Source organism: Chiloscyllium plagiosum, unplaced genomic scaffold (genome assembly GCF_037043375.1).
Source record: "Chiloscyllium plagiosum isolate Xiang-an unplaced genomic scaffold, Cpla_swu_hap1 HiC_scaffold_27, whole genome shotgun sequence".
In the NCBI taxonomy this organism is placed as follows: domain Eukaryota; kingdom Metazoa; phylum Chordata; class Chondrichthyes; order Orectolobiformes; family Hemiscylliidae; genus Chiloscyllium; species Chiloscyllium plagiosum.
In genome coordinates this window covers 92,132,575-92,154,698 of record NW_028270165.1, presented here as the reverse complement: position 1 = coordinate 92,154,698, position 22,124 = coordinate 92,132,575, and the positions used below count along the sequence as shown (strand labels likewise).

The window sequence follows — 22,124 nt, the reverse complement described above, 5'->3', positions numbered from 1 at the left end:
CCAACGAGGATAGAGACCTTTGCCAGTCCAGTTCTTGACAAGCACCAACGAACCAGGTTCTACCCGTGACGAGGCTGAAAGGGAGGGAACATCGCTGTAGGCCGCACGCTCCTGGGAGTGAAAGGCACGCATAACACTAGTTAGAGCAAGAACATAATCATTCATTGCTTCGGTCATGTGGTGGAAGTGGACTGAGAAGGGAGCTGAATTGTTCCAAGGGGTACGGAGGGGGTGACCAGAGAGACTCTCAGCTGGAGACAGTTGTATCTTGCCCACAGATATGGATCGCATCTGGAATAAGGCCACAGGGATTAGCATAACCAGGAGAGGCCAGACTGGGCCATTAATTTGGCAAGTTTAGTCTTGAGCCTGGTTAAAACATTCAACAAGTCCGGCCGCCTGAGGATGAGAAGCACCATGCAGTTGCCGACAAATACAAAGCTGGGAACAGAGTTCTCCGTTAATATTACCTACAAAGTGTGGTCCATTGTCCGAGCTAATGCAGGCAGGTATACTGAAGCAGGGAATTATTTCCTTAAACAAAATCTTCACCACAGTCTCAGCAGTAGTGTTAGGAGGAAGTTAGGCTTCAATCCACTTCGAAAAGACATCAGCAATAAGCAAAACATATTGATAGCAACTCAACTCATTTCTACAACTCAATGAAGTCCAGTTGAAGTGTCTGCAAGGGACCCTCCAGCAAGGGAGTTCGCGTCGAGATACTTGAACTAAGAGGTGTGGCATCGCCTACCCACTGACCTGTTTGATCACATACAACATACTGATCGGGAAAGCCACTGACTGAGTATCGATGCGATCTGGAACGATCTGAGATTATCCTGGTGTCATCTAGTGCACCAGACCAGACGCTTTCAACGTGGGTCACTTGAGCGATGGCATGAGCTGCCAGAGGAAGTGGGGGGTGCTGATACGATGACAAGTTAAAAGGCTCCTGGACGGGCATCTGAATATGAAGGGTTCAGGTGGGTCAGGGCCAAGTGATGGCAAATGCAACTGGAGTCATAGAGATGGACAGCACAGAAACAGACCCTTCGGTCCAACTCGTCCTTGCTGACAAGATAGCCAACCCAATTTAGTCCCAGCTGCCAGCACCCGGCTCCCATAGGGGCCAAGTGATGGCAAACGTGACTAGATTAATTTAGGATATCTGGGCAGGTTGGGCCAAAGGGTCTGTTTCCGTGCTGTGTGACTCTCATTGTCTTCAGTGGAAGTAGAAGTATGGTTGTGAAAGCTGGACTTTCAGACCATGTTTTGCCCTGACTGGGAGCAGAAGAGTTTGACTGAAGTGTGTTGGTGTTAATGCCTCGATGTCTCATTTTACTCCCACCTTCTCGGGGTCATTAACCATTTTGTGTCTGGTCCTTCCTCAAGAAGCTGCATTGCAGGTTCACCCTGAATGGACACTTTTTTTTTGCTTCCCAAAATCAGACCTGCTCACTCTCAGCAGGATCCCAGCGTTGTGAAAGATATTAACTTTCAGGTGGAGGTATCCAAAATTCAGAGAGATGTCAGTCTTGATGTTTTTGCTTTTTCTGCCCCTGTAAGATCCTGAATCAGCACCTTCAGGAGAATTAGTTAGAGCGGAGTGAGAACAGAGGGGGAGAGAGAGGGGGATGGTACTTTCAATTTTGTGGAATAACAAAAGAATATTCCACAGAAAGTAGAATTGTTTGTTCTGAATTTCTACCCTGCACTGATAGTGATGACTTTTGTAATCTCTTTTTGCAGAGTATTTGAAAATCTGAAGACTGAAGTTTCAAAATCAACAGATGAAGGGCTTATGCCTGAAACATTGACTCTCCTGCTAGTCGGATGCTGCCTGACCTGGTGTACTTTTTCAGCGCCACATTTTTCGACTGACTGTCCAGCGTCTGCAGTCCTCACTTTGATGTCAATGTCTGACAGTCACTCAATCCATCAGGACCACAACGGTTTTTGACTGTGATTTCTGTGAGAGGGATCAATGCTTCTTGGTTCCTGTTTGAGGACGTTTTCAGCATCAGTGGGACTGGACGAGAGACCCCACTGTTGCAGCGCACTGTGGGTGGAGCCTGAAACAGTTATACGGCCTGGAAAAGGGATTTCACGGCAGGGAGGGGCTCTGCACGTGTTTGTGTGCAGCTGAAGCTGTGGCCATGGAGAAACCTGAGGAATCTCACCCCGTGGAGAAACCATGGAAGTGTGGCGATTGTGGGAAAGGCTTCCATGTCCCGTTTGCCCTGGAGACCCATCGGCGCAGTCACACCGGGGAGAGGCCATTCCCCTGCACCGACTGCGGGAAGGCCTTCAGCACATCCTCCCACCTGCTGACCCACCAACTGGTCCACACGGGGGAGAGGCCGTTCACCTGCTCTCAGTGTGGCAAGGGCTTCACCTGCTCCTCCCACCTGCAGAGGCACCAGCGGGTCCACACGGGGGAGAGGCCCTTCAGCTGCCTCGAGTGCAGGAAGGCCTTCAGCGCATCTTCCTCCCTGCGGACCCACGAGCGGATCCACACGGGGGAGAGGCCGTTCACCTGCTCTCAGTGCGGGAAGGGCTTCAGCGCATCTTCCTCCCTGCGGACCCACGAGCGGATCCACACCGGGGAGAGGCCGTTCACCTGCTCTCAGTGTGGGAAGGGCTTCACCACCTCCTTCAAGCTGCAGACCCACCAGCGGGTCCACACGGGGGAGAGGCCCTTCAGCTGCCCCGAGTGCGGGAAGGGCTTCACCTGCTCCTTCAATCTGCGGAAGCACCAGCGGGTCCACACGGGGGAGAGGCCCTTCAGCTGCCCTGAGTGCGGGAAGGGCTTCACCACCTCCTCCAACCTCCAGACCCACCAGCGGGTCCATACAGGGGAAAGGCCCTTCACCTGCTCTCAGTGTGGGAAGGGCTTCACCACCTCCTTCAAGCTGCAGAGCCACCAGTGGATCCACACCGGGGAGAGGCCCTTCACCTGCTCTCAGTGCGGGAAGGGCTTCAGCACACCTTCCTCCCTGCTGACCCACCAGCGTGTCCACACCGGGGAGAGGCCATTCACCTGCTCTCAGTGTGGGAAGGGCTTCACCACCTCCTGCAAGCTGCAGAGCCACCAGTGGATCCACACCGGGGAGAGGCCCTTCACCTGCTCTCAGTGCGGGAAGGGCTTCAGCACACCTTCCTCCCTGCTGACCCACCAGTGGGTCCACACCGGGGAGAGGCCATTCACCTGCTCTCAGTGTGGGAAGGGCTTCAACTGCTCCTCCAACCTGCAGACCCACCAGCGGGTCCACACGGGGGAGAGACCCTTCAGCTGCCCTGAGTGCGGGAAGGGCTTCAGCACATCTTCCTCCCTGCTGACCCACCAGCGTGTCCACACCGGGGAGAGGCCGTTCACCTGCTCTCAGTGTGGGAAGGGCTTCACCACCTCCTTCAAGCTGCAGAGCCACCAGTGGATCCACACGGGGGAGAAGCCCTTCACCTGCTCTCAGTGCGGGAAGGGCTTCACCACCTCCTCCAACCTCCAGACCCACCAGCGGATCCACACGGGGGAGAGGCCCTTCAGCTGCCCCGAGTGTGGGAAGACCTTCAGCAATTCCTCCAACCTCCAGACCCATCAGCGGGTCCACACGGGGGAGAAGCCCTTCAGCTGCCCCGAGTGCGGGAAGGGCTTCAACTGCCCCTCCAACCTCCAGACCCACCAGCGGATCCACACGGGGGAGAGGCCCTTCAGCTGCCCCAAGTGCGGGAAGGCCTTTACCCAGGTCTCCCACCTGCGGAAGCACCAACGAGTTCACGTGCCATCGCAGGGGGATTGAAGGAATGACGGCCGAGTGCCATTATCGACTGGACTATCAACCCGGTTCCGGGGACTCCCGGGTTCGAATCCCACCACGACAGATGGCAGAATTGGTATTCGGTCAGAAATGTGGAGTTTGGAATCTAACGATGAGACCGTTTCAGGGAGGGGGTGGTGCGGGGGAGAAAGCCCCCATCTGATTCCCTCTCTCCCTTGTTAGGGAAGGGAACCGCCGTTGTGGGAAAGGATTCACTCAGTCGTTCCAGCTGCATCCTTTACCCGGTCTGGCCTACACGTGACTCCAGACCCACAGTAGTCTGGTTGACTCTACACTGCCCCTTCCTGGCAAATGAGCGGGGAGAAACTTACTTGGAGACAGGGTATGGGTTGAAATTGCTGAGTGAGGCAATACTTCCTCCCGGGTTATGGCTGTACCAAGGATCCGATTACAAAGGGACAACTTGGTGCTGGCCAATAGTAAAGACAGCGTGGTGAGGAGGGAAAGTGTGGTGGTAGGGGGAGGAGGGGAGGTGTGGTGTGTGTACTTTGACCTTGAGCTGTTCAAAAAGCAGATACTTTTTCCCTGCCTTTTTTTGCTGGGGGGATCTGAAGCTGAAACAAAGTTGGGTTGCAATAAAGGTTACCTGAACTTACCACCGGGCTCAGACTCTCATTGAAAGCTTTGAGCTCCAAGAGGTTTTTGTTTTAAAGCTGCTCATTTCTTTCAGCCTCCTGCACTAAATTTAGAACATAGAACAAACAACATAGAACAATACAGCGCAGAACAGGCCCTTCGGCCCTCGATGTTGCGCTGATCTGTGAAGTATTCTCGGCTCATTCCCTGACATTATCCCAAAATCATCCATGCACTTATCTAAGGATTGTTTAAATCTCCCTAATGTGGCTGAGTTGACGACCTTCGCAGGTAGGGCATTCCACGCCCTTCCCACTCTCTGCATAAAGAACTTGCCTCTGACATCTGTCTTAAATCTATCACCCCTCAATTTGTACAGGTTGCAGAGGGACTTGGATAAACTGCAGAATTGGGCTGAGAGGTGGCAAATGGAGTTCAATGCAGCTAAATGTGAGGTGATTCACTTTGGGAAGCTGATGTCACCATCCTCGGAAAAAGTCTTTCACTGTCTCCCCTATCTAATCCTCTGATCATCTTATATATCGCTATCAAATCCCCCCTAAGCTGCCTTCTTTCCAATGAGAACAGACCCAAGTCTATCAGCCTTTCCTCATAAGACCCTCCCTCCAGACCAGGCAACAACCTGGTAAATCCCCTCTGCACCTTTTCCAATGCTTCCCACATCCTTCCTGAAATATGGGGACCAGAACTATACACAATATTCCAAGTGTGGCTGCTCCAGCGTTTTGTATAGTTGCAGCATGATATTGCAGTTCCGGAACTCAATCCCTCTACCCAATGAAACCTAACACACTGTATGCCTTCTTAACAGCACTATCCACCTGAGTGGCAACTTTCAGGGATCTATGCACATGGCCTTCCTGTTATTCTTCCCAAAGTGAATCACCTCACATTTAGCTGCATTGAACTCCATTTGCCACCTCTCAGTCCAATTCTGCTAATCCATCCACCTATGCCTGCATCTAAGTAATTTATAAAAACGTCTCCAAGGGACCCACCAGCAAGGAAGTTCTCGTAGAGATACTTGAACTAAGAGGTGGGGGATCGCCTACCCATGGACTTGTTTGATCACGTACAACATCCTGATCGGGAAAGCCACTGACTGAGTATCGATGCGACCTGGAATGATCTGAGATTATCCTGGTGTCATATGGTGCACAAGATCAGACGCTTTCAACATGGAGTCGCTTGAGCGATGGCTCAAGCTGCCAGAGGAAGTGGTGGGTGCTGATACGATGACAAGTTAAAAGGCTCCTGGAAGGGCATCTGAATATGAAGGGTTCAGATGGGTCAGGGCCAAGTGATGGCAAATGCAACTGGAGTCATAGAGATGTACAGCACAGAAACAGACCCTTCGGTCCAACTCGTCCTTGCTGACAAGATAGCCAACACAATTTAGTCCCAGCTGCCAGCACCCAGCACCCAGCCCCCATAGGGGCCAAGTGATGGCAAACGTGACTAGATTAATTTAGGATATCTGGGTAGGTTGGGCCAAAAGGTCTGTTTCTGTGCTGTGTGACTCTAATTGTCTTCAGTGGAATCAGAAGTGTGGTTGTGAAGGCTGGACTTTCAGAGCATGTTTTGCCCTGACTGGGAGCAGAAGAGTTTGACTGAAGTGTGTTGGAGTTAATGCCTTGACGTCTCATTTTACTCCCACCTTCCCGGGGTCGATAATCATTTTGTGTCTGGTCCTTTCTCAAGAAACTGCATTGCAGGTTCACCCTGAATTGACACTTTTTTTTTTGCTTCCCAAAATCAGACCTGCTCACTCTCGGCAGGATCCCAATGTTGTGAAAGATATTAACTTTCAGGTGGAGGTATCCAAAATTCAGAGAGATGTCAGTCTTGACGTTTTTGCTTTTCTGCCCCTGTAAGATCCTGAATCAGCACCTCAGGAGAATTAGATAGAGCAGAGTGAGAACAGAGGGGGAAGAGGGTGTGTGAGTGCTTTGAATTTTGTGGAACAGCTAAAGAATAGAATATTCCACAGAAAGTAGAATTGTTTGTTCTGAATTTCTACCCTGCACTGATAGTGATGACTTTTGTAATCTGTTTTTAACAGTGTATTTGAAGATCTGAAGACTGAAGCTTCAAAATCAACAGATGAAGGGCTTAAGCCCAAAACATTGACTCTCCTGCTCCTCTGATGCTGCCTGATCGGTTGTGCTTTTCCAGCGGCACACTTTTCGACACTGACTCTCCAGCGTCTGCAGTCCTCACTTTGACATCAATGTCTGACAGTCACTCAATCCATCGGGACCACAACAATTTTCAACTATGATTCTGTGAGAAGGAGCAAAGTTTTGGTTCCTGTTTGAGTACGTTTTCAGCATCCGTGGGACTGGATGAGAGACCCTACTTTTGAAGTGCACTGAGTGTTGAGCCTGGGAAGAGGAATTCACGGTGGGGAGGGGCTCCACACGCATTTGTGTGTAACTAAAGCTTCGGCCATGGAGAAACCCGAGGAATCCAGCCCCGTGGAGAAACGATGGAAGTGTGGCGACTGCAGGAAAAGCTTCTGTGTCCCATCTGTCCTGGAGACTCATCGGCGCAGCCACACCAGGGAGAGCCCGTTCCCCTGTCCCGTCTGCGGGAAGGGCTTCAGCACTTCTTCCACCCTGCTAACCCACCAGCGGATCCACACTGGGGAGACGCCCTGCAGCTGCCCAGTGTGCAGGAAGGCCTTCAGCGATTCCTCCACCCTGCTGAGGCACCAGCGGGTCCACATGGGGGAGAGGCCCTTCAGTTGCCCCGGGTGCGGGAAGAGATTTACCCAGGCCTCCAGCCTGCTGACCCTCCAGCGGATCCACACAGGAGAGAGGCTCTTCAGCTGCCCCCTGTGCGGGAAGGGCAATTACAAAGGTGGAAATGTGTTGCTGGAAAAGCACAGCAGGTGAGGCAGCATCTAGGAAGGGCTAATGCCCGAAACGTCGATTCTCCTGTTCCCTCGATGCTGCCTGACCTGCTGCGCTTTTCCAGCAACACATTTCCATCTCTGATCTCCAGCATCTGCAGACCTCACTTTCTCCCCAATTACAAAGGGACAACTTGGTGGTGACCAATAGTAAAGAAGTGAGGTGGGTTGGGGATGGTGTAGGGTGTGCGCTTTGACCTTGAACTGTTGAAAAAGCAGCTACTTTTTCTCTGCCTTTTTACTGAGGGGGTTTGAAGCTGTAACAAAGTTGGATCTCAATAAAAGTTACCTGAATTTACCCCCCGCTCAGACTCTCATTGAAAGCTTTGAGCTCCAAGGTTTTTGTTTTAAAGCTGCTCATTTCTTTCAGCTTTCTGCACTAAGCTTCCAATGTCGCGTATCAGATGGATCAGAATGAGCAGCCAGTTTCGTTAGAAAGTGAATTTTTCAGGAGTGCATAGTGTGTCATTTCATCGGCGTTGTAAAGTTTACTGGCAGCATTGGGAGGTGTGGGTTGTGCTCACTAGAAATTATGTGGAGGAGCGGGTGGTGGACTCGCCTGGACGAAGTTAAAAATCACACAACACCAGGTTATAGTCCAACAGGTTTATTTGGAAGTGAGAGCTTTTGGAGCACTGCTGCTTCATCGGGTAGCTGTGGAGACAGGATCATAAGACACAGATTTTATAGCAAAAGATCCCAGTGTCATGCAACTGAAAGGATATATTGAACAAACCAAGATTGTTGTTAAGTCTTTCACCTTTTAGAATGCGTTGCAGGTTTCAGTTCATTAATATGTAAATCCCATAACATCTTTTGATTCACATTCTCAAGATGACTTCAGTTTTTTTTGAAAAAAGTCACAACTCAGCCCAGACAGCCCAGATAAAGGTGTGAGGGTCGAGTCTGTCAATGTCCCAATTTTGAATCAGACTGGTTCTATTTCCAAAGTATGAATTTATAAAATATTACATGGATTGACTGCCTGCAGACTGTGTACTTGTTGAGCAAAATTGAATGTATCTGCAAATATAATTCTGCCAATACAAATTTGCTCAAAAAGTGCTATGTGAGTTTATGCATGAGTACACATAAGAGTGTGTTGGGGGTGTATGTGTGCGTGTCTGAGAGCACGTGTGTATGAGTGAGGTATGAATAAAAGCAAGGGCTTGTGTTTTGCTAAAGCAAGGACGGTCAGGACTTGTACAGTTAATGGTAGGGCCCTGTGTCATGCTGTGAGAGAGAGACGTGGGGTTCAGGTACACAGTTCTTTCAAAGTTGCTTCGCTGCGAGACAGGGTGGTTAAGAAGGTGTTTAGCACACTTGCCTTCATTGTTCACCCCATTGAGTATAGGAGTTGGGACATCATGTTGAGGTTGTACAGGATGTTGGTGAGGCCACTTTCAGAGTACCGAGTATGGTTCTCGTGTCCCTGTAATAGGAAGAATACTATTAGAGAGGGTTCGGTAAAGATTTACCAGGATGTTGCCAGGACTGGAGGGTTTGAGTTATAATGACAGGCTGGGACTTTTTTCACTGGAGCACAGGAGGTTGGGGGGTGATATCATGGAGATTGATAAAATCACGAGGAGTGGAGGTAAGGTGAATAGCAAAGGGCTCTTCCTTAGCGTTGGGGAGCTCAAGACTAGGGGGCATATTGCTTTAAAGTGACAGGAGAGAGATTTAAAAGGAACCTGAGGGGCAACGTTTTGACAGAGGATGGTTGACACGTGGAATGAACTTGCTGAGGATGTGGTCAATGCAGGTACGTTTACAAAGTCTAAACGACATTTGGATGGGGACATGAAGAGAAAGGTTTAGAGTGAGGCTAGTTTAGTTTGGGAACCCTGGTCGCCATGGATGAATTGGACCAAAGAATCTATTTCTATGCTGTCTTCCTCTCTGAACCAGAAGTGATCTTATTGAAACCAGTAGAATTCTGAAAGGGGCTTGACAGGATAGATGCCAATAAAATGCTCCTTTGTGGTGGGAGTCATAGAATCCCAACAATGCGGAAACAGGCCATTCAGCCCTTCTATTCCACACTGGCCCTCTGAACAGCATCCCACCCCCTTATTCAGTATTTCCCATGGTCAATCCACCCCAAGTTTCACATCCCTGGTCACTATGGGTACTTTAGCACAGCCGATCCACCCGAACCTCTACACCCTAATCTGTAAATTACCTTCTCAAAAATGTAATTTAAATGTAGAAAAATGTGAGTCTGATTCAACATTCAGGCGCAGACAGAATTCACACTTATTGTTAGAAAAGCTCTGCATTTGAATGACATTCTTGAGAAGGTAACAAAAAACAAGTTCTGGGATTAACAAACCAAAGAGCAGAAACCTATTCTAAAAGATGAAGGATTTAATCTAAAATTGTTTGATGTGTCACATTTCCATGACGCTAGACTCCTTTGGATATAAATTGTGATCATGATCTCATTCTCCAAAACTACCTGATGAAGGAGTGGCGCTCCGAAAGCTAGTGCTTCCAAACAAACCTGTTGGATTATAACCTGGTGTTGTGTGATTTTTAACTTTGTCCGTGGGAAACACATGAGTTGTGGGACTGCTAACAGTTCTTATTTTGTGATCTATTCCAAGTGAAATTTCTCCTCTGCACAGGCACAGTTTGTTTTTGTGCTTTGTGCGAGATCAGGCTAGCAGCTTTTAAATCCTTACGTTAAGCAACAGAAGTAAACTGTCAATCAGCAATTGTATTCCGAGAGTGGTACTTCCAGCTCTGGTAATCCTGTTGCATCAACAGAGAGATGGTGAGGATGTCACATCTCAAGAGCAGACAGAAAAGTTATTTCGCTTGTTGAGTCGGTTCCTCACTCAGATGAGACTGGATGTTGCTTTTAATGGATCATAATTAAATGCTACAATGGAACGCCTTAAATTCAAGGAATTTTGAAAGGGCAAATGAACAGTAACTTTGAACAGAGATGTTCTTCCATTTCTAACCTTGGTTGACCCATATGAAGCATTTTTACTGATAGCTCCATAATCATGTTCCTGCTGGATTTTTTTCAGGGCAAACAATTTCTGGTGGGAGAAATTCTGCATCCTGGGAAGGCGGGGAAATGAGAAAAAAAGCTGTTAAAAGCATTTGAACTGTAGGCCCATGAGCTCTCGTGGGAGCAGTACATTTGCCAAAAACATTTCTGAGGAATTCTGTGTAACTGTTGGACCGAAAATAGTTTCCCCACTGAACGTTAAACAGGTATTGAGAACGTTGCGCATTATAGATTGTGTTCCTGAGGACTGGAGGAGGATTGAATTTGCCAACTTGAACCACACTTTGCAGAGAGAGGAATTTTCTCCGGATGAAATAGGTTGATGGAAGTCAACAATTGTCAGATTATTTCATGAAAATAACAGCTAGTATGGGGATCCCAGAAGAGGGGCATCTGTAATGAGCACACAGAAACAAACCCTTCAGTCCAGGCCAACCAGATATCCTAAATTAATCTAGTGACCCATTTGCCAGCATTTGGCCCATATCCCTCTGAATTTTTACCATTCATGTCCCCATCCAGATGCATTTTCTTCTTTGGAGAATACTTGGGTGAGAGCCAAGATATGCAATATCTCAATGTATAATAATGAAGCAGCTCATTTATTCTGAAATTATTTCAATTAGTTGGTCAATTGACAAATAATAGCTGCATAACTGTTGTCAATATTGATACTCAGGAAAGCTATTTTGTTTAGTGATATTTCCTTTGTAAAGATCTTATCCAAATTATAAAATGAATGTATTTTCATATGAAATAAAATTTGCAGTGTTTTATTAAATGGTTGAAAGTAACTTTGCACTTAATTGCTCCATTTGGGATTAAACATTGTCACCACTGATGATATTACCAAGCCAGGTAATGAAACGTCTAGATATCAAACCTACAGCTCAGCGAGCAAACCTGCACCCTAAACATTCTACTTTGCTGAAAGACTGCACAATCTGCAGGCAGTCAGTACATGTAATATATTGTCAATTCCACTTTGAAAATAGATAATGAGCCCACTACTTTTTGGATGTGAGCATAAGTGGTAATAGTAAGTAAGTTTGCTGATGACACCAAAATTGGAGGTGTAGTGGACAGCGAAGGAGGTTACTTCAGATTACAATGGGATCTTGATCAGATGGGCCAATGGACTGAGAAGTGGCAAATGGAGTTTAATTTAGATAAATGCGAGGTGCTGCATTTTGGGAAAGCAAATCTTAGCAGGACTTATACACTTAATGGTAAGGTCCTTGGGGGTGTTGCTGAACAAAGAGACCTTGGAGTGCAAGTTCATAGCTCCTTGAAAGTGGAGTCGCAGGTTGATAGGATAGTGAAGATGGTGTTTTGTATGCTTTCCTTTATTTGGTCAGAATATTGAGTACAGGAGTTGGGAGGTCATGTTACTGCTGTACAGTTGGAATATTGTGTGCAATTCTGGTTTCCTTCCTATCAGAAAGATGTTATGAAACTTAAGGGTTCAGAAAAGATTTACAAGGATGTTGCCAAGACTGGAAGATTTGAGCTATAGGGAGAGACAGAACAGACTGGGGCTGTTTTCCCTGGAGCGTCAGAGGCTGAGGGGTGACCTTATAGAAGGTTATGAAATCATGAGGGGCATGGATAGGATAGATAGACAAAGTCTTTTCCCTGAGGTGGGAGAGTCCAGAAATAGAGGGCATAGGTTTACAGTGAGAGGGGAAAGATATGAAAGAGACCTAAGAGGCAACCTTTTCATTTAGAGGGTGGTACGTGTATGGAATAAGCTGCCAGAGGAAGTGGTGGAGACTGGTACAATTACAACACTTAAAAAGCAACTGGAGGGATGTGGGCCCCGTGCTGGCAGGCGGGACGAGATTGGGTTGGGATATCAGGCACAGGGATGTGCAGGTTAGGTGCATTAGTCACGGGTAAATGTTGAGCAATAGGGGTAGGGGAATTGCGTGGGTGGGTTACCCTTCGGAGGATCAGTGTGTAGTCTTTGGGCCGAGTGGCCTGCTCCCACACTGTTTGGAGTCTGTGAAGGGGAAGGGATTTTTGTAAACTGTGCAAGGCAATGCAGGCGTAGTGCGGGGGCCTGCTGTTGGCCTTGCCCTGCCCCTTGCGCCTCCCCCTGTTGTTGAGCTGTCTAACAAACATCTCCTCTTTCTCTGCCTTTTTGCTGGGGGCAACTGAAGCTGTAACAATGTTGGGACACAATAAAGGTTACCTGAACATTCTGCCGGACTCAGACTCTCATTGAAAGCTTAGAGCTCCAAGCGGTTTTTGTTTTAAAGCTGCTTATTTCTTGCAGCCTCCTGCATTAAGTTTCCAATGTTGTATATCAGATGGAGCAGTGACTGAGTAGCTGGTTTCGTCAGAAGTTTACATTTTTCGGGAGTGCAGGCACTGCATTGTTTCAACGGCAGTTTACTGGCAGCACTGGGAAGTGTGGGCTCTGTTCATTAGAAAGGAGGTGGAGGTGCTGCTGTTGGACTAGGTGGGACACGGTTTAAAAATCACAACACCGGGTTATAGTCCAACAGGTTTATTTGGAAGCACTTCATCGGATAACTGTGGAGCAGGATCATAAGACACAGAGTTAAGAGCAAAAGGTCACAGTGTCATGCAACTGATATGATATATTGACAAATGTAGATTGCTGTTAAGTCTTTCATCTTTTAGAATGGGTACATCGCAGTACTACTATTCAGTCATATCCTCAAAATCACAAGGGTTTTTTTAAACTGGTGACATCTCAGCCCAGACAATGTATGTCAGTATCCCAATCTTAAATCAGACTGGTACTATTTCCAAACTAGGAATGTATAAAACATTACATGGATTGACTACCTGGATGTTGTGCGCTTTTTGTGCAAAGTTGAATATATCTGTAAATATAATTCTGCAAATGCACTCCATCGTTATGTGTGGGTGTGTGCGCGCGCGCGCGAGAGAGCATGTGTGCACATGCTTTGTCAAGGGAGTGTGATGGAGGAGAAGCCTGTAAGAGGGTGTGTCTACATCTGAGAGAGAGTGTGTGTATGAGGGGTACAGATAAAAGTGAGGGATTGCATTTTCCTAAAATAAGGGCAGGACTTGTACAGAGGGATATGGGGGAGGGGGGGGTTCAGGTACATACTTCATTGAAAGTTGCATCACTGGTTGGAAGGGTGCTTCAGAAGGCATTCAGCACACTTACCTTATTTGTCCACACCATTGAATAAAGGAGTTGGGACATCATTTAGAAGTTGTACAGGATGTGGGTGAAGCCACTTGTAGAGTACTGAGAACGTTTCTGGTGGCCCTGTAATAGGAAGAATACTATTACAGAGGGTTCAGTAAAGATTCACCAGGATATTACCAAGTCTGGAGGGTTTGAGTTATAAGGAGAGGCTGTGAATCTCTTCACTGGAGCACAGGAGGTTGAGGGGTGACCTCATTGAGATTGATATAATCATGAGGGTTCTAGGTAACATGAACATCAAAAATAGCGAGGAGCCTGCGCGGTGATGTCAAGTGACTGGGGGGGGGGGGTAGAAATTGTGGCAGTTGGACACTTTAAATCCATCAGGAACAGCATCTCTATACAGCATACTGTGCATGTCAGGTGAGATGCCAGAAGACTAGAGGTTGGCTAACATTGGGCCACTGTTTAAGAAGGGTGGTAAGGACAAGCCAGGGAACTATAGACCAGTGAGGCTGACGTCAGTGGTGGGCACATTGTTGGAGAGAATCCTGAGGGAGAGGATGTACATGTATTTGAAAAGACAAGGACTGATTCGGGATAGTCAACATGGTTTTGTGTGGGAAATCATGTCTCACAAACTTGATTGAGTTTTTTGAGGAAGTTACAAAGAGGATTGAGGAAGGCAGAGCAGTAATGTGATCTATATGGACTTCAGTAAGGCGTTTGACAAGGTACCCCGTGGGAGACTGATTAGCAAGGTGAGATCTCAAGGAATACAGAGGGAACTAGCCATTTGGATACAGAACTGGCTCAAAGGTAGAAGACAGAGGGTGGTGGAGGAGGGTTGTTTTTCAGACTGGAGGCCTGCGACCAGTGGAGTGCCACAAGGATCGGTGCTCGGTCCTCTACTTCTTGTCACTTATATAAATGATTTGGATGCGAGCATAAGAGGTACAGTTAGAGGGAGAGGCTGAACAGGCTGGGGCTATTTTCCCTGGAGTGTCAGAGGCTGAGTGGTGACCTTATAAAGGTTTAAAAAATTATGACGGGCATGGACAAGATAAATAGACAAAGTTTTTTCCCTTGGGTTGGGGAGTCCAGAACTAGAGGGCATAGATTTCGGGTCAGAGGGGAAAAATGTAAAAGAAACCTACGGGGCAATTTTTTCACACAGAGCGTAGTACGTGTATGCAATGAGCTGCCAGAGGGAATGGTGGAGGCCGGTACAAATGCAACAACAATTAAGAGGCATTTGAATGGATATATAAATAGGACAGGTTTGGAAGGATGTGGGCCAGGTGTTGAGGAGCGGGACTAGATTGGGTTGGGATATCTGGTCGGCATGGACAGGTTGGACCGAAGGGTCTGTTTCCATGCTGTACACTTCTGACTCTATGCTGGTTCAGCAAAAGCCGCGCATGCTCTGTCTGCAGAAACAGTGCAAACCCTTCTTTAAATGGACCAATGAGAAGCCAGACAAGGAGCCTGGTCCTCCTGCCAATCAGAGCTCCCCAATTGTCTGAATGCGGAAGATGGACCATCAGGTTCTGAAGCTGCTGCTCCTCTCCAAATGAAGATCGAGCTTCACCTCAGACTGCAACGTCCTTCCTCTCTCCACCATCTGTGAGTACGGCACTGTCTTTACCATTTCATTTTTTCATTCTGGGGTTAAATTGCTGACTTGCAGCAACTGAAAAGAAAGCGAGTGAATCTAGGGAAGGGACAGAGACGGGAAACGTTGGTCCAGGTCTGTGTCTCAATTGGCAAACGCACGGCAAATGCAGGCCCACAGTGTGAAGTTATAGCCTCGGTTATGAAAAAATAACTGCTGAAAGGAGGTACGTTGTTTAAATGGTGACATATTGGGATGTGGAGAAAGTGAGGACTGCAGATGCTGGAGATGAGAGTCGAATAATGTGGCACTGGAAAAGCACAGGAGGTCAGACAGCATCCGAGGAGCAGGAGAATCGACGTTTCAGGCACGAGCCCTTCCTCAGGAATGATGTGTGGATGTAAAACGTGGCCTCATCGTCCTTCCACACCAGTCACTGCCAGTTGTCAGACGGATGCAGCAAGCAATCAGCCAGGCAAGAGGAATATTAGCAAGAGGAATTGATTTCAGAAGTCGGGATGTCTTCCTGCAGTTAGGGAGTCATTGAAGAGATTCAAGGCTGAGTTCATCTGATTTTAGAACAACCATGAAGTGGATGTTTATGGGGGAAGGCAAGGAAAATGGTTTCAAGACCAGCACAGAACAGTTACAGAGTCATACAGCACAGAAACAGACCCTTCAGCCCAACTAGTCCATGCTGACTATATTCACAAACTAAACTCGTCCCACCTGCCTGTGTTTGCCCCATATCCCCTGAACCTTTCCTATTCATGTACTTATCCAAATGTTTTTTAAACGTTGTTACTCAACCTGCATCCACCATTTCCTCTGGACATTCATTCCACACAAACCACTGTTTAAAAAAAAGGTGCTCCTCATGTGTTTTTTAAATCTTTCTCCTCTCACCTTAATTTGCTCCCTAATCTTGAAACGACACATGCCGTTCACCTTATCTTTGCCCCTCAGTTTTGTAAACCTCTATAAAGAGAACAAAGAACCTCACAGCACGGGAACAGGCCCTTCAGCCCTCCAAGGCTATGCTGATCGAGATACTCTGTCTAAACCTGCTGCCTATTTTCTAAGGATCTGTATCCCTCTGTTCCTTGCCCATTCATGTCTCTGTCTAGATACATCTTAAACAACGCTATCGATCCCAACCCTACTACCTCCGCTGGCGATGCATTCGAGACACCCACCACCCTCAGTGTAAAGAACTTTCCATGTACATCTCCCTCAAACCTTTCTCCTCTCACTTTGAACTCGTGACCCTGAGTAATTAAGTCTTCCCCTCTGGGAAAATAATTCTTACTATCCACCCCTGTTTACACCCCTCATGGTTTTTCAGCCTCAATCAGGACCCCCACCCTCCACCTCCTTATTTCCAATGAAAATAATCCTAATCTACTCAACCTCTCCTCATAGCTTGCGCTCTCCATAACAGGCAACATCCTGGTGAACACCTCTGCACTCTCTCCAAACGTACCCACATCCTTTTGGAAATCTGGCGATGCGGAATTGTACGCAGTATTCCAAATGCGCCAAACCAAAATCTTATATAACTTTAACATGACCTGCCAGCTCTTTTACTCAATCCGTCTGATGATGGAACACGTGTCGTAAGCTGCCTTGACCACTCTACTGACAGTCATTGCCACCTTCAGAGAACTATAGACCCGAACACCCAGATCTCTCTGTACATCAATTTCCCCCAGGACCTTTCCATTTACTGTATAGCTCGCTCTTGAATTGCATCTTCCAAAATGCATCACCTTGCATTTGTCTGGATTGAACTCCATCTGCCATTTCTCCTCCCAACTCTCCGATCTATATTCTGCTGTATTGTCTGACAGTCCCCTTCACTATCTGATATTCCATCAATCCGAATGCCCATCTGCAAACTTGCTAATGAGGCACCCGATACCTTCACCTTTCAACCTCCTGTGCTCCAGTGAAAAAAGTCCCAGCCTACCCACCAATAGGTGTGAATTCTCTCTGGGTCCCAATGTCGAGTCAGCCTGACATTTTTGATATAAAAGCTCTGCATTTAAATTGCGTTCTTGAGAAAGTTACTGAAAACAGGTTCTGGGATTAACATACCAAAGAACAGAAACAGTTAAGCAGTTAGATAACACTTTCGAGTGAGAAGTGTGTATAACATGATCGCACAACTCCTATACTCAATGCTATGAGCAATGAAGGAAAGCAAACCAAACGCTGCCTTCACTACTCTATCCACCTGAGACTCCAGCACTCCAAGGTCTCTTTATTCTGCAACACTCCCCTTAACTGTGTCAGTCCTGCCTGGATTGCTTGACCAAAATGCAAACTCTGATTTCTCTAAATTAAACTCCAACTGACACTCCTCGGCTCATCAACCGATGCCATAAATTCTAATTTATAGTGAACTCTTTCCTCTCTCATTCCTTGGAAGCTGAAAATCTCCATCCCACAATCAGTCCCTCCATTTTCACTAGTTGGACTGAAGGGGCTGTTTCTGTGCTGCATGGCTCTGTAACTCGGTTCTACACTAGTCTTAAAACCATTTTCTTGCCTTCCCCATAAACATTCACATAAAAAACAGATGAACTCAGCCTTGAATATATTCAATGACCCCCTAACTGCAGGAAGACATCCTCACTTCTGAACTTAATGCCTCTTGCTAATACACCACTTGCCTTGCTCATTGCCTGCTGCACCTGTCTGACAACTGGCACAGAAGGACACTGATGCCCCTCTGAACATCCACGCATCATTCCTGATGAAGGGCTCGTGCCCAAAACTTCGACTGTCCTACTGATCGGATGCTGCTTGACCTGCTGTACTTTGCCAATTGTGGTCTTCTCTACATCGGGAAACCGAGCGTAAACTTGGGGAACGGTTTGCTGAGCATCACAGCAGGGATCCGCAGAGGCTGAGCAGACTTCCCAGTCTCCACCCATTTTAAAGCCCTTTCCCACTCCCCTTCTGACATGACTATTTTTGGCTTCCTCCATTACCACAACAAACCAAACCACTAATTGGAGGAACAAAACCTCATCTTCTGTCTGAGCACTCAACAGCCCGGAAGACACAACATTGAGTTCGCCAATTTCAAATAATCTCCCATCCCATCCCCCAACACACTTCCCAACCCCTTCCACTCTTCCCTTCCAACTAGATTCCTTCCTCCCATTCCCCAACCAGGTCGTACCAGGTTATGGGGATAAGGCAGGAACAGAATACTGATTGAGGATGATCAGCCATTATCACAATGAATGGTGGTGCTGGCTCGAAGGGCAGAATAGCCTTCTCCTGCACCTATTGTCTATTGTACCCTCTGCCTGTCTCCACCTTTCCCCACTTCAATACCCTGACCACAGCACACCCTTGTTCCACAGCTCTCCCTCTACCCACCCCCAGACCTGAACAAGGGTACACCAGATCCCTCGACTTCTCCACCTTCTGATACTGCCTAGCTTGCTGCGTTCTTTCAGTCTCCTGCCTGTCTATTTTGCTAATTGAGAACAAAGGCTTGGACTAACTTTTCCAGACTCTGTCCCCTCACCTGGATTCACTCCCATTTCTTTCAGTTGCTCCAAGTCAACAACTGAACCTCAGAATGAAACGTAAATGGAAATGGGGGGTGAGAAAAGAGAGTGCCGTACTCTCAGATGTTGGACAGAGGAAAGAAATTGCAGTCTGAGGTGAACCTCAATCTTCATTCAGAGAGAGGAGGAGCAGGAGCTTCAGAACCTCATGGTCCAACTTCCACATTCACCAATAGGGGAGCTCCGAATGGCAGGAGGACAATTCTCCCTCCGGTCCTCCAGTGCTCCTTATTTGTCCATCTAAAGTGGGTCTCGTCCCTTTTCTGCCGACAGCGAGGAACATGCTCAATGTTTTGGTGACACCAGCAAACGTGTGCCCTGCTTGTTGACACTGAGGAGTGTACACAATATGCACTGTAGCAATGCTGGTGTCATTAACAGATTTTAAGTGTCCAAATTCCTATGGGAGAACAAAAAGGGTACAGCCATAATTTTTTTTCCATGTGGCTCAATATTTGATTGCTTTTGCATTTGTCTGGCTGCTCAATGTTTCAGTCTTTCCCTCAGTGTTGGGGTGAGATTCACAACTAGAGGGCATAGGCTTAGGGTGAGACCACAAAGGTACCTGAGGGGCAACGTTTCCATGCAGAGGGTGGTGCATGTATGGAATGAGCTGCCAGAGGAAGTAGTGGAAGCCGGTATAATTACAGCATTCGAAAGGTATCTGGCTGGGTATCTGAATAGGAAGGGTTAGAGGGATATGAGTCAAGTGCTGGCAAAAGGGACTAGATTAATTTAGGATAGCGGGTTGGCACGGACAGGTTGGACCTAATGGGTGTATTTCCGTGCTGTACATCTCTATGACTCTAAATAATAAAAAGTTGACTTTTCTAAATAACAAACTATATCCATGTTAACAAGGCTTAGTGCACCACATGCTTTACTAACCATTCTCAACAGGTCCTGCCCCTTCAATGACTGAGGAACATATACATGCTGGTGCATAGTATCCTTCACTAGTATTTACACACTACCCTCAGCAATTGCACAAGTAACAGCAAAGGGCAAACGGCACAAGGATTAAAACACACAGTGAGGGGCAAACGGCACAAGGATTAAAACACACAGTGAGGGGCAAACGGCACAAGGATTAAAACACAGTGAGGGGCAAACAGCACAAGGATTAAAACACAGTGAGGGGCAAACAGCACAAGGATTAAACACACAGTGAGGGGCAAACAGCACAAGGATTAAACACAGTGAGGGGGTAAACGGCACAAGGATTAAACACACAGTGAGGGGGTAAACGGCACAAGGATTAAACACACAGTGAGGGGCAAACGGCACAAGGGTTAAACACACAGTGAGGGGCAAACAGCACAAGGATTAAACACACAGTGAGGGGCAAACAGCACAAGGATTAAACACACAGTGAGGGGCAAACAGCACAAGGATTAAACACAGTGAGGGGCAAACAGCACAAGGATTAAACACACAGTGAGGGGCAAACAGCACAAGGATTAAACACACAGTGAGGGGCAAACAGCACAAGGATTAAACACACAGTGAGGGGCAAACAGCACAAGGATTAAACACACAGTGAGGGGCAAACAGCACAAGGATTAAACACACAGTGAGGGGCAAACAGCACAAGGATTAAACACACAGTGAGGGGCAAACAGCACAAGGATTAAACACACAGTGAGGGGCAAACAGCACAAGGATTAAACACACAGTGAGGGGCAAACAGCACAAGGATTAAACACACAGTGAGGGGCAAACAGCACAAGGATTAAACACACAGTGAGGGGCAAACAGCACAAGGATTAAACACAGTGAGGGGCAAACAGCACAAGGATTAAACACACAGTGAGGGGCAAACAGCACAAGGATTAAACACACAGTGAGGGGCAAACAGCACAAGGATTAAACACAGTGAGGGGCAAACAGCACAAGGATTAAACACACAGTGAGGGGCAAACAGCACAAGGATTAAACACACAGTGAGGGGCAAACAGCACAAGGATTAAACACACAGTGAGGGGGTAAACAGCACAAGGATTAAACACACACTGAGGGGGAAACAGCACAAGCGCCAGTAAAAGCCGATGGAAAGTGAGTGTAAAATGTCACTATGACAGGACAGGCCCCACATTCCTTCCCCTCCGTCCCCCCCACAACCTGCCTCACCTTTCACGTCCCGGGCCCAGTACCTTCCAGGTGGCCCCATAGTTGACACAGGGGCCGCCCCACGACCAGTAGAACTCCACCACCCCGGCGGCCGACGAGTTCCCAAGCAGGCCCTTAACCCCATCCGCCTCCAGAATGCTCACCGGCTCCTGGCTGCTGTACAGCCGGCCGGTGTGGCCGTGACACAGCAGCTGCGCCAGGAAGGCGGCGGCGGCCAGTGACGGGTGTCTGCCCCGGGCCGCGCGGCGCCATTTTCCTAACGGCCGCCCTCCCGCCGCTTCCTCGCTCGAGCGACTTCTCCTCCCAACCGCCTTCGGCCCCGCGAGACGTCTGCACGGGGGGTGGGCGGGGCCGGGCCGGGGGATGGGCGGGGCCGGGCCGGGAATGGGCCGGGGAGCCTCACCGTCACCAAGCAACAGCCACCTCGCGCTACAACTGCTCATTCACAAAAACAAACTCTCCTGTCTCGCTCTGCAGCTGCAGGGGGGACACTGCCACGTTTCCAGGAGCCCTGTCTACATTGGGAAAGCTCACGGCTCAATTTAAACAGATATTCCCACATCTAACGGAACGGCGTCATATCGAAAGGGGGCAATCTGCATTTTAAAGGGACGTGGACATTTTAACGGGTATTTCTGCAAATAAAGAGGTTTAAATGGACAAGATTATATTTCAAAGGGATGTGGCACATTCAAAGGGATATCTTCATATGTAAAGTGACGCAGTTATATCTAAATGAACCTACATTTCGAATAGACGTTGCCCTATTTATAAGTAGAGACAATAGGTGTGAATTCTGTCTGTGTCCCAATGTTGAGTCATACTGACATTTTTCTGAGAAAAGCTCTGCATTTAAATTACACTCTTGAGAAGGTAATTTGTAGATTCGGGTTGGCCGTGCTAAGTTACCCATAGTGACCAGGGATGTCCAGGTTTGGCTGGATTGGCCATGGAAATATGGAGTAATAATTGGATATGGCTGGGATACTGTTCAGAGGGCCAGAAAGGAAGAGATGGGCTGAATGGCCTGCTTCCACATTGTTGGGATTGTATACCCTCCCCATAAAGGAGCATTTGATCGACATCTATCCTGTCAAGCCCCTTACTGAAACCAGTAGAATTCTGAAAAGGTATGCAGCACAGAAACAGACACTTTGGTCCAATTCGTCTATGCCGACCAGGATTCCAAACTCAACCAGTCCCACTTGCCTACATTTGGCCCATAATCTTTCTATTCATCTACCCATCCAAATGCTGTTTAAACGTTGT

The 22,124-nt window shown here is 47.6% G+C and overlaps 3 protein-coding genes and 1 long non-coding RNA gene across 4 annotated transcripts in view; 3 read left to right on the top strand and 1 right to left on the bottom strand.

Annotated features, from left to right (window-relative positions):
* LOC148145024 (uncharacterized) overlaps positions 1 to 6,050 on the top strand; it is a 93,522-nt gene extending 87,472 nt beyond the window's left edge. The window contains exon 4 of the mRNA XM_087975457.1: positions 2,019 to 6,050. Coding sequence (XP_087831583.1) covers positions 2,019 to 3,797 — 1,779 coding nt within the window. The 3' untranslated portion in view covers positions 3,798 to 6,050. The remainder of the gene's footprint in view (positions 1 to 2,018) is intronic.
* The window catches only part of LOC148145018 (uncharacterized), a 268,501-nt gene that overhangs the window by 67,842 nt on the left and 178,535 nt on the right, over positions 1 to 22,124 (top strand). The window lies entirely within an intron of this gene.
* The window catches only part of LOC148145021 (uncharacterized), a 159,582-nt gene that overhangs the window by 67,830 nt on the left and 69,628 nt on the right, over positions 1 to 22,124 (top strand). The window lies entirely within an intron of this gene.
* On the bottom strand, positions 7,746 to 21,195 carry LOC148145023 (uncharacterized). The gene is made up of 3 exons (XR_015751718.1): positions 20,856 to 21,195; positions 13,539 to 13,643; positions 7,746 to 8,779 (listed from the first exon to the last, which is right to left on the bottom strand). It is a non-coding gene; the product is annotated as an uncharacterized LOC148145023 (long non-coding RNA).